This window comes from Leuciscus leuciscus (genome assembly GCF_965113295.1).
Source record: "Leuciscus leuciscus genome assembly, chromosome: 21".
Lineage (NCBI taxonomy): Eukaryota > Metazoa > Chordata > Actinopteri > Cypriniformes > Leuciscidae > Leuciscus > Leuciscus leuciscus.
The window spans coordinates 232,060-257,500 of NC_138745.1; the positions used below are offsets into that span (position 1 = coordinate 232,060).

Here is a 25,441-nt window from a genome sequence, read left to right on the forward strand (position 1 = left end):
TGTATCTGTTCCCAAGAAAGTGGTGGCTGAAATATGTGCAGTAAGTGGACATTTTTTTTATAACTTTCCAAAGGAAAGAAAGTATAAGACTTTGTAATGTCCATTTGTTTCCATTTCACTGGACAGTGAATAAACCCTCTCAGATAACTGTCATATGGAGGAACTAGCCTACCTGCAAGTGCATAAATAACTTTACTTAATTTATACTTGTATGCTTTATGGCAGCAATATAAGTGTCAGGATTCCACATCTACAGAAAGGCCTACAGAAGAGTCTGCACAGACAGAGGAGACATAGGCCTACAGGTGGGCAGTGGATAGACAACTTTTCCTTTTTATTTGTTGCATGAGGCATGTGTCTAATATCTCTTGTTGCAGGCACTTGACCACTGGCTTTTCTTTACAAAGAACAATTGAAATAAAACTCAAGGAACTAAGTATATTGGTCTTTTATTAAACTTTTCATTATATTATAATGAAAAGTTTTTTTTTTTTTTTTTTTTGGGCAATGTTGTGTAATATGGCTCATGCAACAGTGTCACAGGCCCTGTCAGGTGTGCAACCCTCAGACTTATCAGACACTGAAATCTTCCCTTTAGTTAGCCAAAGTTCATTTCATTGTGTGCCCTTGTCCTGGCTAGAGCTGCATTGTAACTGGTTTGGGTCAGGGAATGGGGTCATAAACACCTGTCTGCAGGAACATGTCATAATCACCTATGAAAAAATGCAGTTCTGTTAGGATCAGCATAAGTGTATGTAATACAGTGAGCTTGATATTTAATTGTGGAACTTTCCTTACCACTTTCAAATAATGTGCATAAATGTGAATCTCTGAAAATTCTTAAGTCATGCACAGATCCTGGCCATTTTGCTTTCACATTTGTGATATGGAAGATTTTAGTCAACTGACTTTTTTTATTTGATATAATATTATTCATCTGGAATATTAAGACTCCCAATAGTAACTGGGCTGCACATTTACATTGTGAACCCCCTTTCTGTTCACATAATCCCCTTCATTGAGGCCTTGATGGCAGTCTATGGAAGCCTATAGTCTATGGTACCAATCACGTTAGTGAAGCCTGAGTGACATACTGTAATCGGCATGGTCATGATTGCATGATCTTCATAAAAAATGATGATAGCCAAAAAAAAAAAAAAAAAAAAAAAACTGCAATAAAAAAACTGCTTTACAACATTGGGTCTTAAAAACCTAAAACTGTTTTTTAAACCTAAAAGCGCCAGGTAAACTCCGAATGACACGACAGAGACAGCACTTTCCATCAAGTTCTCTGCTCCAATAGTGTAAAGGAAAGAGCCACTCGCAAATAATCATAGGGCAATGCAAACAGTTTGTGCTGTAGTTAAAGCCCGACTCCGACAAGTCGAAAATAATGTGCGTTTCCAACAAATTAATAATGTAAACGACAATCTCACGAGTCACGAGAAAAAAATTTCAATCTCAGAAAGTGCACTATCGCGCTGCGCTGGACTTCCCGTATCAGCTCCGCTTATGAAGCCGGGATCTAATCCTGTTTACATGAAATAAGCCTGCTCCCGAGCAGGTTCAAGTTTGCGCACCTGTTGCTATGACAGCAAGTCCAGGATGAGCGTCGAAGAACCAAACAATCCAAGATCATGCCAAATCGTCAACAATCAAATCCAGCTAACTGAGTTAGCGACGTACGAAGAACGAGCCCCATGTCTACATATACTAATTAATGTTTAAAGTTTAAAGTTTATTTAAATTAGATAAAGTGTAATGAACAAACATGAAATAGCAATGAACAATAGTATATTAAAGGGGTCGTTGATTATGATTTCACTTTTCTAACTTTAGTTCAGTTCAGTTTAGTTTATTTATCCCTTAGGAAATTAGTTTTGCACAGGTGCCACACATCACATAAACACAAGAACACACAAGTAGACAAGTTAAAAAAGGCAAATGGTTACAGACTATTCAACATTAAAATAGCAGATGGTATAAATGAGTTTTTGAACCTCTTGGTTTTCCCCCCATTGCTCTATATCTACGGCCTGATGGGAGCATAACAAACTCTTTGTGTAATGGCTGTGATGGACAGTTGATTATCGAATAGGCTTTTTTAACAACCCGTTCTTCAACAATGTCCTGGAGCAATATCTGCTGAACTCCAATTACTTTAGAAGCAGTCTTAATCAGCTTAGTCATTCTGTTTCTATTGGACAGGCTAATACAATCAAACCATACAATGGCTCAGTAAGAAATGACGGATTCGATAAAACAGTGTCGTCAACACTGAACATACTTTAAAAGAGTTCAATTTTCTTAAGAAAACATACGCTGTCGAACCTTTTTACAAATGGCATCAGTATTGGCATTAAAATTTAATTTGTTATCAATCACTACCAAGATATCGATATTCGTCCACAAGCTCAATGTAGCTTCCATTTATAACAGTAGGAGAGACTGAAATGGCCGATTTTCCAAAGTCTATAATCATGTCTTTGGTCTTTGATATATTTAAATTTAGATTACAATTTGCACACCAAGAGACAAAATCCTCCACCACAGGTCATTAGTTAGTGTGTAATGTTTCTGTTTGAGCATAAACAACATCTGCAAAGTTACAACGCTCAAAGTTCAAAGCAAAGGGAGAGATTTTCTTTTAAAGAAATCACTTTTTAAGGACTACAACAAACGACTGGAAGAGACTACACCACATTCCTCCCGGGTTAGTGACATCACTAACCCTAGAATTTACATAAACAGAACTTAAGTACACGTTCGGAACACGTTAACACCCTAACCCTAGAAGATAACTACACATCAGCTACATAAATTCATCAACTAACCATTCAGAAACGTCCTGTTGCTTCTACATGTTGTCACTTCTTCTTGAGTCTCTCCATCTTTGTCTGAATCCGGTTTGAACATAAAAGGAAAAAAGTTTTAGAAATTTTCAGTGCATATCTGTGTGAGTGCAAGCTGTTGTAGCTCCGCCCCCTGTGCCGGGAGCAGCAGCTCATTTGCATTTAAAGGATCAGACACAAAACGGTGCGTTTTTGCTCAACCTCAAAATGTGACAACTTTAACATGCGATATAAAAATATCTGTGGGGTATTTTTAGCTAAAACTTCACACACTCACTCTGGGGACATCAGAGACTTATTTTATATCTTGTGAAAGGGGCATTATACCACCCCTTTAAAAAACAACAACATACTGTCAACATACATGTTATTGTCACGCTGTGGTTGACACAGGAATGAAAAAAAGCAGGATTTAAGAGTGTTGCAGTCTTTTATCAATCACAAATATCAAAATAACAAAATACTCAGGATACTTGAAACTCTCAACACAAGAGCAGAACAACCACAATAAAACTGATGAGAACGGACAACCAAGGCTACAAACTGAGGGATAATCACTGAAAGAAACGAGAAACAGGCGCAGATTGTAAACAAACAATGAGTAACCAAGGAAACAAAAGCAAACAAAGGAAAGAGAACAGGAAAATAAAAAATAAAAAAACTCAAAATCCAACTTAATCACAGACTAAACGGGACAATTATACTGTAAAATATACAGTTGTAATCAAAATGATTCAACCCCCATTGCAAGGTTTATTGTCAAAATGTACAGGCTTTCAGCGGTTTGCAATGAACAAATCAAACAAAAGTAATTGAAATAGCTCTACACAACAAACATTTCAAGTGGTTCCCCCAAATTTAAATGAAAATGCTACTTTTAGCTCAATTATACAACCCCCTGAATAGAATGTTGAAAACAAAAAAGGTGTTGTCTCACTTATCAAGGGCTTCATTAGTTGCACCAGGTGTGCTTGAGCTGGAACACATGAAACATCTGAACAAGCGAGGTTTGTCGAGTGTCACGTTTGACTGCTATTAGAAATATGGCTAAGTCAAAAGAAGGGTCCAAAAAGTTAAAGCTGCCATCGGCAAAAATTTTTTGATCATATTCAGTGTAATCGACACTATAATCCGACAGAACAACAACCTTCTAATGAGGTTTTAGAAAAAAAACCGAGCTTCTAACTCCACCTGGAGCGTGTTATTTGTTTTGCAAAAATCCAGCGCTCCCGCTTCATCAGGTCCAATCAGCGCAGGGGGGTGTGAGATCTGACTGTCAATCACAGGTCGTGCACACGCCACAGATCCCCCCTCACTCGCGCACGTTAATATCACATGCACACGCCACGCCTGAAGTTCGCCTGGAGATTGCATGAAGCGTGATGGCGGAGAGAAAATCTACTAACAAGCTTCCAATTCCTCGGTTATTGCTATCTATGGATAGATTAGCCAGGGCAGCCTACTTCCGAGTCCATCGTGTTGATAGATGCTGAAGAGACGGACGCGTTCACAGAAAATCAGGTACACACGCACAGTGACGCACTGACGAGCACGACCTCGATGGGAGGGTGCTCGCTGGTAGCGGGGAGGGGCATGAGAGTTGTAAACATTCAAAATTTTGGCTAATCGACCCAATCTGCCAGACTTGCCGACGGCAGCTTTAAGAGAAAATATCATTGCCCTTCACAAACAAGGAACAGGATACAAAAAGATAGCGAAGGCACAAAATGTTCCTCGAGAATCCGTTGGAATCATAGATCGCAAGTTCAAAGTTAAAGGAACAGTGGTTACACTCCCTGGACGGGGCAGGTATCAACAGTTCAGAAAACCCCTGGAGTGACTGCAGAAGCCCCACAGCAGGACCTGGTGGCCACAGACTCTGAGGTTTCAGCTGCACAGTAAGGCTCGCACTAAGACCTCCAAGACTACACCACTACTCACACAAAAGCTCAAGAAATCATATAAATATGCCACAGAAGTTTTGGGATTCTGTTCTGTGGAGCGATGAACCAAAACTGGATTTTTTCGGCCCTGTGGATCAGCGGTGTGTCTGGAGGAAGAGTGAAGCATCAGCTGAACAGAACACTGTCTACAGTTCAGCATGTGGGCTCGTAATGCTTAAGATGACGTGTTCAGAGACGTTGGTAAAACATGTTTGGCATGTTTGGTCTTTTTTGAGCTTATAGACTTTCATAAATGCCTCACAAAGCCTATTCATATTTGACTGGGTAATATGGTTGTGATAAGTTGACCCACGGTTATGTGCTGGATGGATAATTGCATCATTCTCTGTTAATCGCAGCAATATCATTTCCAATTTTTCCAATTACGGTTAAGCTTCGGGGATTCAAAACAGGTTCTCTGATATTATTAATAGCAACTAAGAATGTCTCTGTGGAAACTGAGCCATAATATATATGTATAAGTCATCAGAGTGAGTCACGATGTGCCCACTCACATCAACACGTGATGTTCAAGGGACATTTGTGCTTTATTTCAGATAAACAAGTTACTTCTGTGTTTAATTTGACCAGTGACGCAGTCAAGAGCATCTGGGTGGACACCAAAAACACTTAACATCCAGTTCAAAGAAAAGCTTGGTTTAACAACTTAAGGACACTGTGACCAATGAAGGCAAAACTATATCAGGGTTAAAGTGCCACATCAGCTGTTGTTCTTGAGGAGGCAGAACTTTAATTCACACAACATGTGAGTCTGCGGGTTATCTGGTCCGTGAAACTGGGATGTGAATCAGAGAACCATGAAGTAACCATAAAAGTTTCATTGAACAGAACAGCAGTGTGACTGAACCCGATATACTCCTGACAGATGCCCAGAGGAGAGATAGATCATGCCAATGCAACAAGTGTTCATTATTGATCTCCTGTATTGACACCATTGAGAACTGAACTGAGCGGGACGATGACATCACAGTTTTCTCCAGAGCGGATATATATATAAATGAACTAAATGAATAACTTTTTTTACAACAAAATGAAGCATCACTGAACTTTACTTAAGCTGGACTGTGACGCTATTTTGGAAACAAACTTTGTTGCATTATTTTCCTGTTATCTCTGTAAAGCTGCTTTGAAACACTAAAACGCAATAGAAATAAGTGTGACTTGACTTGATTTGATCAGAAATCACTCACTGAACTTTTAATAGGGACTGTTTCAAAAAGGTGAATCTGGTACAACTTTAGATTTAAGTATTTGGTCATTTGCATTAAGAAAAAATGTCACTCAAGCCAAGCGACCAAAGTTTGCACCAATAGCCATAATTTGTGAAAACAAATATGAAAACAAAACATGCTTCTTTTTGGGACATGTTGTTTGCTATAGTTGTGTGAAAAACACAACTAAAAGCAGTTAGTACAGTAAATAATTATCATTTTATTGTGTAATTTCATATTTAGGATTTAGATATACAGATAAACCAGTATGTGAAGCTCTTTAGTCACAGTTGGCCATGTCAAAATTCCGACTTGAATCCTATTGAACACATTTATTAGTTATTATGTGTGAATAAAGAGTATTTAGTTGTTTCAGTTTAAAATTTGCCTAAAAAATGACTTCTTTTTTTTTTAAAACAAGTTTTTGACATATTCCTATAAAATTAGTGTTTTCTGTTTATCATGATAGGTGGTCTAATAAATGTGTTAAGCACTGTATATAAACTACAGCGCTACAGGTCCAAGTTTTCACTCATTAGATGACACCATTAGTGCACAGCGCCACCTGGAGGCCGTTTTTGCGTTACTGCACCAAATAAACAACAAAATATATCATAATTATCCTCCTATATATACAACATGAAAACAAAAATATACAGTGGGGCTCTAAAGTCTAATTTCACTTTAGACCTGGAAGTAACAATACTTTTGATTAATATTAAAGTTCTGACTCTTAACATTTGAGAGGAGTAAACAACCAACACTCACTGCAAGTCCTACAAACTAATGTGACCATTTAAGATGTATGGCTGAACAGTAACCGAGAAATGCGTGTATGGTTAGAGACGAGTATGCATAACGTTTAAAAAAAAAAAAAAAAAAAAACGTTATACATTTTTTTTATTATCATTTTCAATAGAGACGTTTTGTACTAGCCTTCCGACTGAGTACAAAGTAAAAATGTTAATGTTACGCCAATGAATGATCTCACAGGTCTAAAGGTGATGATACACAGGGCAACTTTTTTAGCAATCTTGCCGAGCGATTGCTTGGGCACTTTCCTATTGAAAATGGGCAATACATTTCTATCTGTATCATTTAGATCGGTCGTGGGCCCTGTGTCTCATCTGGCTGCATTGCTCAAAAAGTTGTCCTGTGTATCTTCACCTAAGAGCGCATGTGTTCGTGTCTGCGATGTGCGTCTGCAGAGACTGCGCGTGTGTGTGACGCAGGCGGACAGCAGCCAATAGCGCGAGACACATGCGCAGCAGAGTTGCGCAGTTACATGCGGAGGAGCGCAGCCATTACACTTGATCTGAAATCTTTATAAACAGTCGCTCGGATTGCACTGGCCAAATCATTTCTCTGCATATTCCGTTATAGTGTACTGAAAGTGGCTCAACATGTGAGCGGGATTTGACTGATCTGAGCTCAGGAAAGTTGTGAAACTTCAGGAGGTTTATCAGGGAATGATGATGGAGTCTCCGCTCGGGAATGATGACCTCACGCCTGCGGGCTCGAGATCTGCGCGCGCATCCTCTCAGCGCGAGCCCGCCGCGCCGCTTCTGCTCTGTGAGTGCTAGAGTTATAGTGATATAGCTAGGCTGTATTCTTCAGGAAAGTTGGCGACTGTCTGCTCAATAACAGAGACTTAATTAGACGACAACTAATTCATTTAGTAAAGCATAACATACAAACATTTAGAGACAGACTCACCAAAATCTCTGAGGTTAATAATAGTATTTACCTCAGCACAAGCCAGTGTGATTCATCTATATGCATGTGTCCTGCGAAGAACTGCACTACCCTAATCCTTAAGAGAGTTCTGCCAATCAGAGACTACCTTCGAAACAAGAACTTTGCTAGAAAAGCTCATTACAAACTATGTAGTTAATTAAATTCGATTAAATTCATTCACATTCACAATACATATTGTTTCAAAGCAGCTTTACAGAAAATGCATGTCTAGACTTAGAGTGATCTGTAATCAATGAAGTGAATCAATCAAAACTAAATTTAGCTGGTCAATAACTTTATTCTAGATCTGCTGTAAAGCCAAAACAATCTCTGTTACTTTAATTTCCTATTATGACTGTAAAGCTGCTTTGAAACAATCTATGTTGTTAAAAGCGCTGTATAAATGAAGGAGACTTGACTTGACTTCGGTTTCCCTACACTATCGAACAACTATTTGCATAAATTTAATGTTTTGCAGTAAAGGTGAAATATATTTATTTTAAAGCTTAAATAAATGTCTTTAAATCGCTCATTTTATATTGTGTTTTCTTATTTGGTGGCATTGTTGGCAATGCTTCATGAATGAGTAGCTAACAGACCTTATGCACAGCAGCGCTAACTCTAACAGGAGTGAAAGAGAGGCTGTGAGGGATAGACATACATCTTTTCAGTGGGTTGTACTGGCATTTAATGTGTTTTTGTATTGTTTTGCTGATGAAACACTGCAAAATATATATTTCAGAGAAATTTCAGCAGCCAAAAAGCTTCAGGCAACATGAGCTGTTGAAAATTTGAAGTGATCTAGGAGCTCAATACAGCTTTTCCAGCGGATGCCATTGAAAACACGAAACGTCTATCCCTCACAGCCTCACTCTCACACCTGTCACGGCGCCGCTCTGAATAAGGGCTATTTCTTCTTTAAAGGGGACATATCATAAAAAGCTGACTTTTTCCGTGTGTAAGTGCTATAATCGGTGCTTCTGAAACCCATAGACAGTATATAAACTGGACACAGCGACCCCATTGGATTCAACGGAGACAAGTGAAGTCAATTAGAAGCACTAACTTCCTGATGGTCGAGCGTACTGCGCAGACTCAAACTGAGCTTGACGACGTAGATGTGACGTGAGCAACCCGTCTATCTACTAGTAGCTGTACCAAGAGAAATCTGAATCATTCCCTTCCGAAACTTGCAGAGACGGAGATCGTGAGTAGGAGGTGTCTATGAGCTAGAAGCAGGAGAAACTTTTGCTAAGTATTCTGATTAATTACTTTGTCATTTTGCCTCCACGTCCCCCCGATTGGGCGCGAGCTTCTCTTCCTGTCCATACGGTCATCTCTCTACTGTGAGACAGAGAGTCGCGTGTTATGACGCAATCGTTAGCCTATTTTTACAAAAACTGCTTCTACGGGGCCATAACGTAAGGTACAAGGTGATGGAGCCTTTTATACATTTTCGTGTTTCTTTAGAAATAAATAATGGACAAATGGAGTCTTTAAACGCCTCAGATGTAAAGTTATTCGCTGTCAAAGTGACGCCAAAATGAATGGGAGTCAATGGGATGCTAACAGCAGGTGATGGTCCGCTAGCCAATGGCGGCGCCCGGGGAAACTTCAAAATAATATAAAACCCTGCCCCCCTGCTGAAACCCAGAAAACTTGAAAAGTGAAACCCAGTAACTTTGTTTTGGTGAGTCTTTCTCTGCAAGCATGTAAAAAAATAAGACAATCATATTTTGCTCTCCTTCTGACGTATGAAGAGGATCTTATTATAATATTACCGGCCCTTAATCTGCACGTTTACACACACCAGCCGACATTTGGTTTCGCAAGCGACAACAGAGACCAGTTCTAACACAATGATAAAGATCCAGCAAAGCCTGAAACTGTTCTATGGTTGAGCACAGACGAGCACTGAACACTATTGACCAGAACATGTCACCGCTGTCTTATAAACACCTCAGGAACTGTGGACACTTGTGGAGAAGTTAAACATGATGATGAGATGATCAATGTAACTCCACAACAACTACAGAAATGTCTCCACTAACATTCAGAAACTCTTCCTGAGTCTCTGTAAGGCTGCACTCGCTACTGGTTATTCTGGGATTCTGGATGAGTGAGATTGGCCTGTTTTGTTATTGCCGGAGTTTCCGAAGCTCGTGTAAAGACTCCGCCCTCTTCTGAACGGAGGCGAAGCTAAAGCTCATTTGAAAAAACGACATGTTTTTACTCACACCCAAAAAGGGGCAAATTTGACAAGATATAATATGATCTGGGGATTTTGAGCTGAGATTTTACTGACACATTCTGGGGACACCAGAGATTTACATTACATCTTTTGAAAAGGGGCATATAATGTCACCTTAAAAACAAACTAACGCTGTAATGTTTTGATTCTGGATCTCAAAGCTGTTTGGTTCTGATAGAACTGTTCGATTGATCATGTTTCCTCATGTTTACGCATTGATATTTCATGTTCTTCGTTGTGTTTGTGGTCACAGATCCCATTAGTGTTAACAACGCTTTATCATCGTCAGCCATTTTTAACAACAGAGACAACAAAGTCCCACATGGTCAGTATGTTATGGAACATTTACATCATATTTCATGAAGTGTTGTGCTTCTGTAGTATTTGTAAATGAACTAGATAATGTGCTGATTGTGATGTTTACATAAAAAGTGAAATGTTTTGATTGACATTGTACTGTAATCTCTAAACCGGCAGGTGTTGGCGGGATCGAGGCGGTTTCCACCTCGTCTGAGTTTACCCACGGTGCCATTGTGCTCCTGATCGAGGCGATGCAGAGGTGCTGGGACGTCTACAGCGCCAGAGAGCGATCGCTGCTCTTCCAGAGCGTCCAGAAAGAGCTGGAAGGTCACGGTCACTCTTTACCTGTCGAGAAGATCCGCAGGAAATGGAATAACCTCATCGTGACGTACAAGAGAGTTAAAGATCGCAGCGTGCTGTGTGGGGGCCAAACCAAGACCTCGTGGGAGTACTTCGAAGTAAGAGATTAATAATAATGCATTTTCATTTCATTAAGCTTCCAGCATGTTTTTATCACATGACTTGGCTGCTCCAGGAATTCACTATATTCTCAATTCAAGAAATCACACTATTGTAAGAGTCTCAAACACGGTTCCTTTTTAGAAACACTAATGACCTGAAATACGTGAATAACCATAAATACCTGAAGAATAAAATGTTAATATTGAGTACAGTAGTTTACCCTTAGAACAACACCGTTTGATCATGGACATAAAAACAGTATGATGGTGGAATCTGAATGATCTTCCCTGTTCTGTTCTGTTCATTAATCACAGATGATGGATAACATATTAGGAAAGACTAAGTTTGTTCAGCGAGGCCCTGCTTCAGCCACTCTTGTTGGATTAGCAACTACAGCCAAAGCAGCGGTAAAATCCGAGGATCCTCCATCCAGCAGTGTTCCTGCGGTGGCTCCTCGTCTGCTTCCCACCGGGATCATCCCGACCTCTTCCCACACCCCGACCTCTTCCCAGATCCCGAACTCTTCCCAGATCCCGATGCCGGTGCGGTGCGAGGTTAGCACTGACTCTGCTCTGCCGAAGCCGGTGATCCGCCCGCCTCTGAGACGCTCAAGGCTCCGGCAGCTCCGGCTCGGCTCGGCTCAGCTCCGGCTCGGCTCCGCTCAGCAGCACGGGATAGGCTCGGCTCCGGCTCAGCTCCGGCTCAGCTCCGGGCCAGCCGAGGAACGCACCGAACTCCTGCGCTGCTTCCTCCGCGGTCAGGAGGAGCGCGCGCGTTCAGACGAGCAGCATCAGCGCAGGACAGACGCGCGCGAGCGGCGCAGGGAGAGATCCGCGCGGGCCGAGGCCGATGCTATGACCAGGATGGCCACCGCGCTCGAGCTCATCTCCTCGAAGCAGGACACCATCATCGCTCTGCTGCAGAGGCTGGCCGATAAACACTGACACTTTCCCGTTTCTCTTCTGATAATATTGCTTCTGGAACTGAATAGTGTATCAACTGTATCCTGTTGTTTATAGTATATTTAAGTCATTGGTTTGGGATCCTTGTTACTGTTAAAAGCTTGAAAGAAACAAATAAACATATGGACTCTTTAACATTATCAATATATACAGTGCCTATAAATAGTATGTTTTCATGTTTTATTGTTTTACAACATTGTTCCACAGAGGGTTTTTATTTTTGACACTCAATAACAGTATTGTTTTATGATAATAAAATTCTGAGTCTCTCCGTAAGGCTGCACTCGCTACTGGTTATTCTGGGATTCTGGATGAGTGAGATTGGCCTGTTTTGTTATTGCCAGAGTTTCTGAAGCTCGTGTAAAGACTCCGCCCTTTTCTGAATGGAGGCGAAGCTAAAGCTCATTTGCATTTAAAGGGACACACACAAAAACTGTGTGTTTTTGCTCACACCCAAAAAGTGGTGAAGGGGCAAATTTGACAAGCTATAATAAATGCTCTGGGGGTATTTTGAGCTGAAATTTCACATACACATTCTGTGAACACCAAAGATTTATATTATATCTTGTGAAAAGAGGCATAATATGTCACCTTTAAGGGAAAAAACTCCATTCAGAAGATGGACAGTTATAAAATGAAAAATAAGAATACACTTCTTGTAATTATTGTCGCTCTATTGGTCAGTAACACAACACACAGCACACTTATTCAATGCAAGCAAAATAATCTGGCTCCAAAACTGATAAAGTCCCCAGTCTGCCGTGCTGGTACTGTAACAGCAGAATGGATGGCTTATTTTACAGAGCGCAATTCATTTATTTATTACTTAAAATGGCTTAAGGATCGGTCTCGTTTGAGATAAGCAAATTCTGCAGAACCTATGAGAAACCAATTAGAAATGTGTCTTGACTGAGTGTGGTCCAACTTCTGATGTTAAGGTGACGCATTTAGGATCATATTCAGGACAGGTCGCTTGAAAATCTCCAGCTGAAGCAGGTTAAATTTCTGGATCTGATCCACTAGAGGCGACACTCGCTGCTAACTTTCTTCTGCTTTCGCTGCGAGGCGTTATTATTAGAGTGAAAACAAAACTTACTTTATTACTTAAAAAGTTTAATTAGTTGTCTAACTAATTAATATTATCACATGGTACAAAAAAAATCAACAAGTTTGTTAAATGGACAGTGTCCAGTGCATGCATTGTCTTAGTCTGGCAGCGCCGCCGCTAGCTTAGCTTTGCATAATTAATGGAATCCTTTGTTGCCGGATAGCATGTGGTGAGTAAAAGTGATATAAAAACTTTTACTTGTGGCCTGCGTATTCACAACGAGTACAAATAGCAATGCAGATTAAGACTAGGCGATTTCCTAGGCAGATATTGACTTGGGACTATATTGGGGGGAAGCACAGGCGAAGCACTGCTACTTGGACTCGGAGATATAACTCAACACCTGAAATCCGCTATCTCTGCGCTCAAGTAGCAGTGCTTCGCCTGTGCTTCCCCTCAATATAGTCCCAAGTCAATAGCAACAAAGGATTCCATTCATTATGCTAAGCTAACATAGCGGCGGCACTGCCAGAAGACAACGCATGCACTGAGACAAAAATGCGTTTGCCCACCTATCTAAATGTAGGGGAGACGGTGAATAACCCCTATTTCAAAAAAAAGTGACGTATTCCTTTTAACATGCAAAAAATACTCTGTTAGATTAAAAGCTTGTAGAGTTGAGAATTTGTACACGTCGACCGCGTGGCCTAATGGATAAGGCGTCTGACTTCGGATCAGAAGATTGAGGGTTCGAGTCCCTTCGTGGTCGTTCTTTTTTAACTTCGGTTTATGTCGAAGTAAAACATACTAATATAATTGACATTTAAAACCGTGAATTTGTTTTTAAAAACAAAGTATTCATTCTAATTTCGATGTGAACTTACGGTGACTATATGCATGACTATTAGCACAGAAATCCCTCATGTCAGTATCAGCAGAGTGGCGCAGCGGAAGCGTGCTGGGCCCATAACCCAGAGGTCGATGGATCGAAACCATCCTCTGCTAGAAACTTTTTAACTTACCCACCAAAGCTGCCAATCTCTCTGTGATAGGCTATCATGTTGAAATTTAGTATTTGACAAATTATATTTTTTAGTTTTTTACTTTTCATTCCATTTTAAGTTTCATTCACATTTAAAGATGGCAATCGAACATGGATGAGTAATGGGGTTTTTCTAGTGTCATGCAAATACCTTGAACTCTAATTAAAACAGTCTAGCCCTCTATTCAGTCAAAGCACATGTATAGTATAAACCAGCTCTTTGCTTTAACACAGGTTTACAGTTGATCAAATCTCTCTTCAAATCCAAAATTTGATTTAGTTGATCAAATCTTTGATTTTCAGATTTTTTTATAAAGTAATCTGTCATATAATTAAGTATATGCTATGCAGTACATACATTTTTTTTTAATAAAAAATACACCACTTTACAGTGTGATATTTTGTGATTTTTTAATAAAAATTTGAATACAGAACAAATGTATTACTATTTTAGGTTCAGTCAGTCAACTCGTCGTCCTTGCTTTGTTGCAGCATGTATCTTCTTCTGTTTGAGTCTTTCCAAATTTCTTTTATCTAATCTGAAAAAAAAAAAAAAAAACATTATTGTGAAAGTGTTGCATTAGTGCTTCTCTGAAGGACAGTTGTGCTTCATGCACTGTAACCTGTGATCTCTTGAGCTCTGGAACCTGTGATCTCTCTAAACTGTGAGCTCTAGAACCTGTGATCTCTGGAACCTGTGAGCTCTCTAACCTGTGAGCTCTGGAACCTGTGAGCTCTGGAACCTGTGAGCTCTGGAACCTGTGAGCTCTGTAAACTGTGAGCTCTGGAACCTGTGAGCTCTGGAACCTGTGAGCTCTGGAACCTGTGAGCTCTGGAACCTGTGAGCTCTGTAAACTGTGAGCTCTGTAAACTGTGAGCTCTGTAAACTGTGAGCTCTGGAACCTGTGAGCTCTCTAACCTGTGAGATCTGGAACCTGTGATCTCTCTAAACTGTGAGCTCTGTAAACTGTGAGCTCTGTAAACTGTGATCTCTCTAAACTGTGAGCTCTGGAACCTGTGAGCTCTGGAACCTGTGAGCTCTGGAACCTGTGAGCTCTGGAACCTGTGAGCTCTGGAACCTGTGAGCTCTGGAACCTGTGAGCTCTGGAACCTGTGAGCTCTGGAACCTGTGAGCTCTGGAACCTGTGAGCTATGGAACCTGTGAGCTATGGAACCTGTGAGCTATGGAACCTGTGAGCTCTCTAACCTATGAGCTCTGGAACCTGTGAGCTCTCTAACCTGTGAGCTCTCTAACCTGTGAGCTCTCTAACCTGTGAGCTCTGGAACCTGTGAGCTCTCTAACCTGTGAGCTCTGGAACCTGTGAGCTCTCTAACCTGTGAGCTCTGGAACCTGTGAGCTCTCTAACCTGTGAGCTCTCTAACCTGTGAGCTCTCTAACCTGTGAGCTCTCTAACCTGTGAGCTCTCTAACCTGTGAGCTCTCTAACCTGTGAGCTCTGGAACCTGTGAGCTCTCGAACCTGTGAGCTCTGGAACCTGTGAGCTCTCGAACCTGTGAGCTCTCGAACCTGTGAGCTCTCGAACCTGTGAGCTCTGGAACCTGTGAGCTCTCTAACCTGTGAGCTCTCTAACCTGTGAGCTCTAACCTGTGAGCTCTCTAACCTGTGAGCTCTCTAACCTGTGAGCTCTCTAACCTGTGAGCTCTCTAACCTGTGAGCTCTGGAACCTGTGAGCTCTGGAACCTGTGAGCTCTCGAACCTGTGAGCTCTCGAACCTGTGAGCTCTCGAACCTGTGAGCTCTCGAACCTGTGAGCTCTCGAACCTGTGAGCTCTCGAACCTGTGAGCTCTCGAACCTGTGAGCTCTGGAACCTGTGAGCTCTGGAACCTGTGAGCTCTGGAACCTGTGAGCTCTCTAACCTGTGAGCTCTCTAACCTGTGAGCTCTCTAACCTGTGAGCTCTCTAACCTGTGAGCTCTCTAACCTGTGAGTTCTCTAACCTGTGAGCTCTGGAACCTGTGAGCTCTCTAACCTGTGAGCTCTGGAACCTGTGAGCTCTCTAACCTGTGAGCTCTGGAACCTGTGAGCTCTCTAACCTGTGAGCTCTCTAACCTGTGAGCTCTCTAACCTGTGAGCTCTCTAATGGCGCTTTTCCACTGCATGGTACGGTACGGCTCGGTTCAGTACGGCTCACTTATGACGCGAGTATAAACTTAAAAAAAGAAATGGCTGAATCGTGGTCAGTGGACGAGGTGCAGACGTTCCTCGTTGGTTGCCGAGGAGTGAATGGGGAAACACGGAATGAAAAATTCGCATTTAATATGATGATGTCATGGCAGTAGAGACGGCAACTATAACGTTCAGCAGTGGAAAAGTAACCGAGCTAAAGCGAACCGAACCGTGCCGAGCCGAGTCGTACCACGCAGTGGAAAAGCATAGCGAGCCGAACCGTTCCGCGCCGAGTCGAACCGTACCGAGCCGTACCATGCAGTGGAAAAGCGCCATAACCTGTGAGCTCTCTAACCTGTGAGCTCTGAGAGCGAGATCCTCCACTGACGGTTCTGGCTTCTGTCGACTGGCTTCAGTGATCATCTCTGAGATCTTCTGGAGACAGTCTTCAAGGTTCCTCTGCTGGCTTCTGCTCATCTCTGAGGTCACAATTAACTCTCCTGCTTTGTTGACACGAGTTTTATTCTGTTGACACAGGTATTTCTGCCATGAGCAGTGCATGCGAAACAAAGTATGTATGTTATCATATGTGCTATTCTCACCTTCAGAAGAATCTCTCTCCTAACTTCTTCTGGAATCCATTCTGCTGTATGCACATGGAAACGCACCTCTGCTTTCGTACTGACTGCAAACAGATATTACAGAATGTTAAGTGACAAAATGTGATCCTTAAATAAACAGCACTAGTGATCAGAGCTGGGCGGTATACCGGTTCATACCGAACACCGGTGGTCATTTTTGTTATGATATGATTTTTTTAAAGGGGAACACGGCAACTCTAGACATTTCTTCGCTGATTTTCCCTTTTGTTGTTGCGTGTCTTCTCAACGAGCTCCCCCTACAGCTGTGGGCCGTATATTTCACAACACTGTAGTAAAAACATCTCACTTGCAGTGATAATGAGCTGATGAGTTGAATCAGGTGTGTTTGATTAGGGAGACAAAGAAAATGTGCAGTGTTGGGGTGCCTTCAGGACAGGTTTGGGAACCACTGCTGTACAGTGCGACATATATCTACGAACAGATTGGTCTGTGTGATGAATAAATGTAGCACGCGTGCGATACAGTTTCGTAAACTCTGTTACTTGTGTTTGTTTTCAGACATGATAACAGTCGTTTTATACTTGTGCTAGCACACATCCTATCAGCTGCAGTTCTGGCGCCTCAAGCTTGGCTTATACTCGCCGCGTCCGCACGAGCGCGAAGGTGTGCACAGCAGATTTTGTAACTGCGCGCGGCTCCGCATCCGAAGATGCACGACTTCCAGCCGAATCTGGCCGAGCACATACGTCTCATCACACCGGCACCCAGTTTGTGAGTCTAGTAGTAGCTTAAATTTACAAAATGAGCCTACAATAGCAGACATAAGCCCCTTTAATAAAAATGGTTCATGTTTAAACTTAATGATCACATTGCTAAGCCTCTTTCTCTTAAATCTATCTGGAATCGTGAATTTTCTGATTTGAATTTATCTGTCGACTGGGAGAGGGTGTGGTCTAATCTAATCTTAACTTCTAAAAATTTGGCTCATCGTCTAATTCATTTCAAAATCATCCATAGGGCATACATTACTCCTTACAAGAGGTTCAAAATGAAACTGCAATCAACCTATAACTGCCATATCTGTAACACCTTATCATCAGGCACTTTTCTTCAAATGTTTTGGGAGTGTCCAATTGTTGTCAACCTATGGACTAATGTAAACTTGGTTTTGTCCTCTTTACTACAAATTGATTATGTGTCTAATCCGGGTTTATGTCTTCTCAATGATGATTCTGATCTCTGCATAAGTGCACTACAAAAGAGAATGTTGTTTGCTGGGTTTACAGCTGCAAAGAAGACAATAATAAAGAACTGGTTTACTCCGCACATGTGTGCAAAAACATATTGGATTCATAGCTTACATAAAATTGTGACTTGTGAATGTACAACAGCATGAATTAACAAGGCTAACCCTAGTACCATTGATGCATGGCAATGTTTTTCTTCCAACATATTGGACTATATAAAGGAATGACTATTTAAGGTTTTTTTTTTTTTTTCACTCTTTCATATTGTTATTATTATGGATGATATGTCTGTTGCTCCCCCCTTCCCTGTCTGTTTGTTTGAATGGATTCTATTTCTAAAGACAATAAAAAGTTGATCACAAAAAAAAATGGTTCATGTTTTATAAAAAAAAAATCTCGAAACTAAATGAAAATGTTTAGTGAAATCAAACCTGTAATAATACTAGTGTGGATTTTTTCTACAATATTCACTCATGACTGGCATTATCTCACTCAATAGGGCATTATAAGTCAATCTACTGCAGTATTTCCTCTCTCAATTATTAGAAAATGTGGTTAACACTCAATCATACAAAAAAAAAAAAAAAAAATACCGTCATAATTTTGAAAAATACCGCGATTTTTGTTCATACCGCCGCCCAGCACTGCAGGTGATGGACAGAACACCTTCACACGAACACTAGTCATTAACACAGGTTACCCTTGTTGACATGTTGGCCGCCGGGTCCGCTGCTCCGACTGTATGTTATCTTCAGTTTATCTGTGAAATGAAAGACAGTTTCAGCAGATTCAGATCTCAGTCACTTATAATAACAGTTAATAATGACGAACTCTTACCAACCGGGATGCGCGAGAGCAGATCGTCCTGACAATAAACAGAAACATTGGGTTCACATAAGCAATGTGATGTTGCACGTCATTTAGAGGAAATACAGAGAAAATACAGAGAAACATGTTTCACACCTGTGTAGAATGCGATGCCTTTATCCCGTGGAAATAACAGCTGTCTGCATAACGCTTCGAGCGCGTTTTGTTACTATTGAATACAGTTACTAACCGACGGCATGTATTCCTCGAGCATGACAGATTATACCGCTGCAAGAAACAGAAACCTGTAACCATGGATGCCGCCGCCATGTTGGAAATAAAGAAACACGTGCGATGAAAACATCCGCTTATGCCTCGAGTGGGCGGTGACTCACACAGCAGACATATACAAATACATAGAAATGCTAAAAAGCTGGAAAAAATAAGTCCTGTATATCAGCAGGATTATTATGTTTTATATATATATTGGCAAAAATCTGTTATCCTATACTTTTTTTTCTTTCAAACCCACAGCTTTATATGGCATTATTCAGTCTTAGCAACTATCTGTAATATTAGATCCAGACACTGCAGCTGCCCGGCATCAACTCACCGTCAGTAGAACTAGAAGTATCCTTGACATTGAGAAACACCTCGAGAGTGGTAGAAATCAGAAGTGGCTTTAATCGTTAAATTGCATTTATTTGTAGTTTTTCTCAACATTTGGGACAAAAATGTCGGTTGTGATCATGACTTTTCAGTGGTCATTTTTTTAAAACTCATTTAAATAGGCCTAATTGTTTACAATGTGGGTATAAACCTATTTTTTACAGTCTATGTATGGTATAAACACAAATGTCGACTGCTGGTGTTTATGTTCACATTCATTGTTTTATAGAGGTAACATTTAATTTTATAGTTAACGGAACGACATTTGTGATTATTTCCCCTTGTCTATGCGAGTAAACAATAGGAAAGGTTCCACCGAGATTTGAACTCGGATCGCTGGATTCAGAGTCCAGAGTGCTAACCATTACACCATGGAACCGCTTAAAGCCATAATATGCCAACGAGTGCAATTAAACAATTATATTGTTCATGTTTTGTTTCTACAGTAACATAACATTAACTTATGTATTATTAAATATCCATATAGTTTCTCATCTAAGTAGCCATTGGGAACACATGATCTATAATTGACCCAAATTTGTAATATTAATGTAAACTCTCCAGAGTTAGGCCGACTGGTTGATCGCGCAGCGGTGCAGAAGCGGAAGAGCAAAAGCAGTCACCCCAGATGGGACTCGAACCCACAATCCCTGGCTTAGGAGGCCAGTGCCTTATCCATTAGGCCACTGGGGCAGTGACGATATTAGCAAGGAACAGTTTCATACTTAAACACTGACTCAAGGAGGCGCTGCCTTCCGCTTGTTCTTCTTCACTTGGTATTTTATTGTCGCCTACAATATCAGTTACGCTCCCGTATATATAAAACTTTAGCAAAATCGCGTGTTTCTTGAAGCACAGAAAATATCTACTATAAAGTAACAATAGCGATTGGCAAAAGTCCGGCAGACAGACAGGCAGGCAGACAGTCGGCACTTTATTTCCTGACAGACAGTCATGATGTTAAACTGTGCTGTGTAGCATTAGCATTAGCCTACAGCTCTAGGAATGCCGTCCTCTAGTTAGGGTTACAGTCTTTTCATTTTGATTAGACAAATAACATCAATCACTATGAATTTATTACCATCAAATCCTCACGGTAATGGATTACTTTATGCTGGATTTAACCAGGATCACGGTAAGATGTTTACTATTAGCTAACGCTAGCTAACACCACTCTGATACTTACCGTTCCCGTTATGAATCAGAGGCAAGAGAACTGTTATTTACTGTATGCATTAAAACACATCAGTGTTTTCATTTTGTTTGTTGTTGCCAGTCCAAGCGTCTACTTGTAAAATGTGTTAAACTTGATGAACATGACTGTTGTTAAGCTAACGAACAGCTGATTAGCCACAAAATCACATGAGTGTTTTCCTTTTAGGGCTGCTGTCAGCGTTTTATGTTGGTTTTTTTAATTGACCAACAATTGTTGCTATACAAGAGTATCAACTGTAACGTTGTAAAAAAGTGACCAAAAGTTTACTTATCAAGTAAATAAACACTGACCGTTGATGTAGCGGCTAACTGTAATAGCGCTAGCTTTAGTGTTAATCTGAGCAATTGGATTTCAATAAACCTAAACTACACACTACAATGTAAAGTGTTTTTAAAGTCTATCTAAATCCTATTATGTGTGTAATGCGATGTGTTAATAACTATACCACAATATGGGCTCAAATAATTGTATTGTAGCCAGTGAGGATGAAGACATTAACGGGTTTAACATGCGGATTTATGCAGGTTTCTCTCTGTCACAGTGACATTTACTGCTAATAATCATAATTGGGTGTAAGGAAGCTCTTCTGAAGCTTTTGATCTCAATGTTTAATCTAGTCCTAATACATGTTTGAGCTGTTCTAACTAAAAACATAACTTAAAATATGTCACTGCCACTGTTTTTTCTCTGGATTCACACCAGTAATGTTTTTTTTCTTTCTATTTGCACGATTATAAAAGCTGCCTAATTGAGCTAAGGTTTAATCCTGGCTTAATCTAAGCACTATCTGTGAAACCAGGCCTAAATATCCCTCAATCTCTTAGTTGTACTTCACTCAGTAAACGCTTCCCAGGCAGATGAAAATAAATGGATTCTCATAAATAAACTTGGTCATGAAGCCACACAGAGATATACAGGCTTGATTATCTGATACTGAAATGTCTGTTTTCCCACCAGGATGTTTTGCGTGTGGAATGGAGAATGGATTCAGGGTTTATAACACAGACCCGCTCAAAGAAAAAGAGAAACAAGGTGAGTCTGCAGATGTTCACTCACAAGATACAGAGGGAGAGAAACACTTCAGATCAGACGGCAATATGTGGAAGTTAGTAACTACTTCATATTTTTGCTTATGTGATTTTTAAATCTGGCTTCATATTAATGCATATACATACAGCTGAGGGAAAATATGCATTAGTGTTTAGTTCATCGTCAGAAGAAAGCATGATGACTCAGGAATAATTTCCCAGAGTAGAATCAGACACACCTAGTGGAGCTCCGTCACTCTCAGCGTCACACACACTCACACACATTTTATGAGATCCAGTGTGAGTTTATGAGATCCAGTGTGAGTTTATGGGATCCAGTGTGAGTTTATGAGATCCAGTGTGAGTTTATGGGATCCAGTGTGAGTTTATGGGATCCAGTGTGAGTTTATGGGATCCAGTGTGAGTGTATGAGATCCAGTGTGAGTTTATGAGATCCAGTGTGAGTTTATGGGATCCAGTGTGAGTTTATAATATCCAGTGTGAGTTTATAATATCCAGTGTGAGTTTATGGGGTCCAGTGTGAGTGTATGAGATCCAGTGTGAGTTTATGAGATCCAGTGTGAGTTTATGGGGTCCAGTGTGAGTGTATGAGATCCAGTGTGAGTTTATGGGATCCAGTGTGAGTTTATGGGATCCAGTGTGAGTGCATGAGATCCAGTGTGAGTGCATGAGATCCAGTGTGAGTTTATAATATCCAGTGTGAGTTTATGGGGTCCAGTGTGAGTGTATGAGATCCAGTGTGAGTTTATGGGATCCAGTGTGAGTTTATGGGATCCAGTGTGAGTGCATGAGATCCAGTGTGAGTGCATGAGATCCAGTGTGAGTGCATGAGATCCAGTGTGAGTTTATGAGATCCAGTGTGAGTGCATGAGATCCAGTGTGAGTTTATGAGATCCAGTGTGAGTTTATGAGATCCAGTGTGAGTTTATGAGATCCAGTGTGAGTTTATGGGATCCAGTGTGAGTTTATGGGATCCAGTGTGAGTTTATGGGATCCAGTGTGAGTGCATGAGATCCAGTGTGAGTGCATGAGATCCAGTGTGAGTTTATGAGATCCAGTGTGAGTTTATGGGATCCAGTGTGAGTTTGTGGGATCCAGTGTGAGTGTATGAGATCCAGTGTGAGTGTATGAGATCCAGTGTGAGTTTATGGGATCCAGTGTGAGTTTATGAGATCCAGTGTGAGTTTATGGGATCCAGTGTGAGTTTATGAGATCCAGTGTGAGTTTATGAGATCCAGTGTGAGTTTATGGGATCCAGTGTGAGTTTATGAGATCCAGTGTGAGTTTATGGGATCCAGTGTGAGTTTATGAGATCCAGTGTGAGTTTATGAGATCCAGTGAGAGTTTATGGGATCCAGTGTGAGTTTATGGGATCCAGTGTGAGTTTATGAGATCCAGTGTGAGTTTATGGGATCCAGTGTGAGTTTATGAGATCCAGTGTGAGTTTATGAGATCCAGTGTGAGTTTATGAGATCCAGTGTGAGTTTATGAGATCCAGTGTGAGTTTATGGGATCTGCTGTGGACTCAGTGCTTCTCTTTTCCCAGAGTTTCTGGAGGGAGGAGTCGGTCACGTGGAGATGCTTTTCCGATGCAATTATCTTGCGCTTGTTGGAGGCGGGAAAAAGCCAAAGTACCCTCCCAATAAAGGTATATTTCTCTTTGAGATGGAGGCTTCTCGTAGGGCTGGAGGCTTTATGGCATAATTTGCTAAAGTTGTGAACAAGGTAACACACATTTAGTGCATGTTCTACTGAATTAGTGGGTAATTTCAAAACGTATTTGACATTTATGAATCTATTTAGCACAGTTAACACTAACCCTAACCCAAATCTGTAAAAAACATATGTTTGCATGTTTCCTGCGTTTGTGTTAGTGATGATTTGGGATGATCTGAAGAAAAAGACTGTGATAGAGATCGAGTTTTCCACCGAGGTCAAAGCTGTGAAGCTTCGCCGTGACAGGTATCTGAACTCAAGCTCAAGTTCTTGCATTTAATAGCGTATTCTTTGGTTTAATATTTGTTCGATTTTGATGCTGAAAATATCTGACAGCTGATATGAGTTTCAAACCTGTATGAGATTCTTTGTTCTGTTGAGCGCAAAAGAAGTTATTTTGAAGAATGTTGGTAATCAGACATCTGACTTAAAGGAGAACTCTGGGCAATTTTTAAGTTAATCTTGATCGTTATACCTTTGTGAGTACTGTCTATAGAAAAAAAAAACGAACCGGATTGGTGCTTGCAACACGGAGCTGCTACAGCTAATGCCCAGAGCTCCCACTTAGCTAAAACGGCAGTTATGGGGGCATAAACCTAAAGAGTGTCTTTGTGCCTCTTAACAGACACAAAATGCAAATGTCTGTCCAACATGAACAGGGCCCTTACATGACAACAAGATGCGTTTAGCAACTTAAGCCGCGTTTCCACCGAAATTACCCGGAACAATTTGTCCCAGGAACTTTTTTCCCAGGAACTTTTTTTGCCCCAGACCGGTTGCTTTCTGCGTTTACACCGCGGTCTAAAGTACCGGGAAGGTAAACTGCGCGCAACTGCTCCTCCCAGTCTGCGACGGACAGTAATCAGTTTTGAGCGCCACATTTATAATAAGTATGGAGGAGATTCAAACTGTGCTGCAGTTATGTATTGGTTTACTAACGAGGTAATTAACAAAACAAAATAGACGAGCACTGATACTAAAGCGTGTTCAGAAAGCTCGTATGCGTATAAAATTAGACAACGTATGTTATCAGTTATTGTGAGATGCCTGGGACGAATGCGCAAAAAATTTCCTCTTTCGCAAATACGCTTAAAAAAAAGCCTGAACCCCGTCTATCAATCATAAATAGTGACAGTCTTGTAAATAGTTGTTTGTTACTCTAAACTCAAAGCGCTATTTCAATCCTGTTATAGTAAATTTGTAACATGGTTTGGAGTGCCTTGCAATAGATGACAATGTGTAAACATAATGACTTAATAATAAAAGCTGTGGCAGAAAAGAGACGAGCACTGATAAAGCGTGTTCAGTAGCTCGTAATGCTAACGTTAGATATAAAATTTGTATGTTAATATCAGCTATTGCGGACATTGACCGTGAGATGGCTGGGACGAACGCGCAGAAAGTTTCCTCTTCCACAAATACCCTTAATAAAGCCTGAAACTCGTCGCCAGTCCACCAGTTTTTTTTTTATTAAATTCCATATTTGCAGACAGACAACTCTTACTGCATGAAGCCACAACACGAACCGCAATAGATTTTTTAAAAAGGGAGGTTAAAAATAAATAAATGCTGCGTGGAATCATCCAACCAAAATGCGGCGTGAACACAACCAATCAGCTTGTGCAGCGCACAAGTCCCACCCCTGAAAGTTCCTGAACTTTGAAAAAGTACTACCTCATGAGCAGGGACTATCGGAGGGGGAAATATTTACCCGGAACTTCATTTAGACCCTGGTTCCTGCGGTGTAAACACATCGAGTACCAGCCCAAAGTTCCTAGTTCCTGGGGAAAGTTCCTGCGGTGGAAACGCGGCTTTAGCCATTATTTAAATTCACCTAAATAGTGTTTTAGACGGCTAGCTGTAGTCTCGCGCTGAAGTCCAGAGGGAACTCAGTTGTAGCCGGAAAAAGGTATAACGATCAAGATTAACTTCAAAATTGCCCGGAGTTCTCCTTTAAGCCACTGACTTCCATACTAGGAAAAAAATACTCTGGAAGTGAATGTCTAAAATCAGATGTCTGATTCCTACCAGCATTCTTCCAAATAACTTCTTTTGCGCTCAACAGAATCTCATACAGGTTTGGAACAGCATGAGGGCAAGTAAGTGACAGAATTTTCATTTTTGGGTGAACTGGCCCTTTAAGAAGATTCACCATCCAATAACACGAGTGCAGTTCGGCT

General features: G+C 40.8%; 3 protein-coding genes across 7 annotated transcripts in view; 2 read left to right on the plus strand and 1 right to left on the minus strand.

Moving 5' to 3' along the window:
* The first annotated feature begins 7,466 nt into the window (after positions 1–7,466).
* Positions 7,467–12,010, plus strand: LOC309485263 (uncharacterized protein). Its single transcript, XM_082152024.1, has 4 exons — positions 7,467–7,599; positions 10,269–10,340; positions 10,493–10,773; positions 11,092–12,010. Exons 1-4 carry the CDS (start codon positions 7,497–7,499, stop codon positions 11,719–11,721), a joined length of 1,086 nt encoding a protein of 361 aa, XP_082008150.1. The 5' UTR covers positions 7,467–7,496; the 3' UTR covers positions 11,722–12,010.
* A 2,204-nt stretch (positions 12,011–14,214) lies between these two features.
* Positions 14,215–18,967, minus strand: mrpl58 (mitochondrial ribosomal protein L58). 4 transcript variants are annotated; one of them, XM_082152253.1, is made up of 6 exons: positions 18,768–18,965; positions 18,642–18,669; positions 18,505–18,564; positions 16,558–16,640; positions 16,311–16,480; positions 14,215–14,368 (listed from the first exon to the last, which is right to left on the minus strand). In XM_082152253.1, the coding sequence occupies exons 1-6, from the start codon at positions 18,939–18,941 to the stop codon at positions 14,290–14,292; spliced, it is 594 nt and encodes a 197-aa protein (XP_082008379.1). In that variant the 5' UTR covers positions 18,942–18,965; the 3' UTR covers positions 14,215–14,289. The 4 variants fall into 4 exon arrangements, with proteins under 4 accessions (XP_082008379.1, XP_082008381.1, XP_082008382.1 ...); XM_082152255.1 differs by lacking the exon at positions 14,215–14,368 and adding an exon at positions 15,735–15,770 and having other exon boundaries at positions 16,295–16,480; positions 18,768–18,967; XM_082152256.1 differs by lacking the exon at positions 14,215–14,368 and adding an exon at positions 15,767–15,802 and having other exon boundaries at positions 16,295–16,480; positions 18,768–18,967.
* Positions 18,968–20,021: 1,054 nt separating this feature from the next.
* The window catches only part of wdr45b (WD repeat domain 45B), a 20,401-nt gene continuing 14,981 nt past the window's right edge, over positions 20,022–25,441 (plus strand). Inside the window, exons 1-4 of one of the 2 annotated variants that reach the window (XM_082152171.1) lie at positions 20,022–20,415; positions 21,454–21,601; positions 23,092–23,193; positions 23,420–23,507. In XM_082152171.1, the coding sequence (XP_082008297.1) occupies positions 20,380–20,415; positions 21,454–21,601; positions 23,092–23,193; positions 23,420–23,507 (374 nt within the window). In that variant the 5' untranslated portion in view covers positions 20,022–20,379. The remainder of the gene's footprint in view (positions 20,416–21,453; positions 21,602–23,091; positions 23,194–23,419; positions 23,508–25,441) is intronic. The other variant, XM_082152172.1, reaches the window with a different exon arrangement.

Excerpts from the sequence above, each read along its gene's own strand:
- LOC309485263 (XM_082152024.1), top strand. The coding sequence starts at position 7,497 with ATGATGATGGAGTCTCCGCTCGGGAATGATGACCTCACGCCTGCGGGC. Across the intron at positions 10,341-10,492 it reads AGACAACAAAGTCCCACATG|GTGTTGGCGGGATCGAGGCG; the intron begins GTCAGTATGTTA and ends CTAAACCGGCAG. Across the intron at positions 10,774-11,091 it reads CCTCGTGGGAGTACTTCGAA|ATGATGGATAACATATTAGG; the intron begins GTAAGAGATTAA and ends CATTAATCACAG.
- mrpl58 (XM_082152253.1), bottom strand. The coding sequence starts at position 18,941 with ATGGCGGCGGCATCCATGGTTACAGGTTTCTGTTTCTTGCAGCGGTAT. Across the intron at positions 18,670-18,767 it reads AGGCATCGCATTCTACACAG|GACGATCTGCTCTCGCGCAT; the intron begins GTGTGAAACATG and ends GTTTATTGTCAG. Across the intron at positions 14,369-16,310 it reads CTCGCTCTCAGAGCTCACAG|ATTAGATAAAAGAAATTTGG; the intron begins GTTAGAGAGCTC and ends TTTTTTTTTCAG.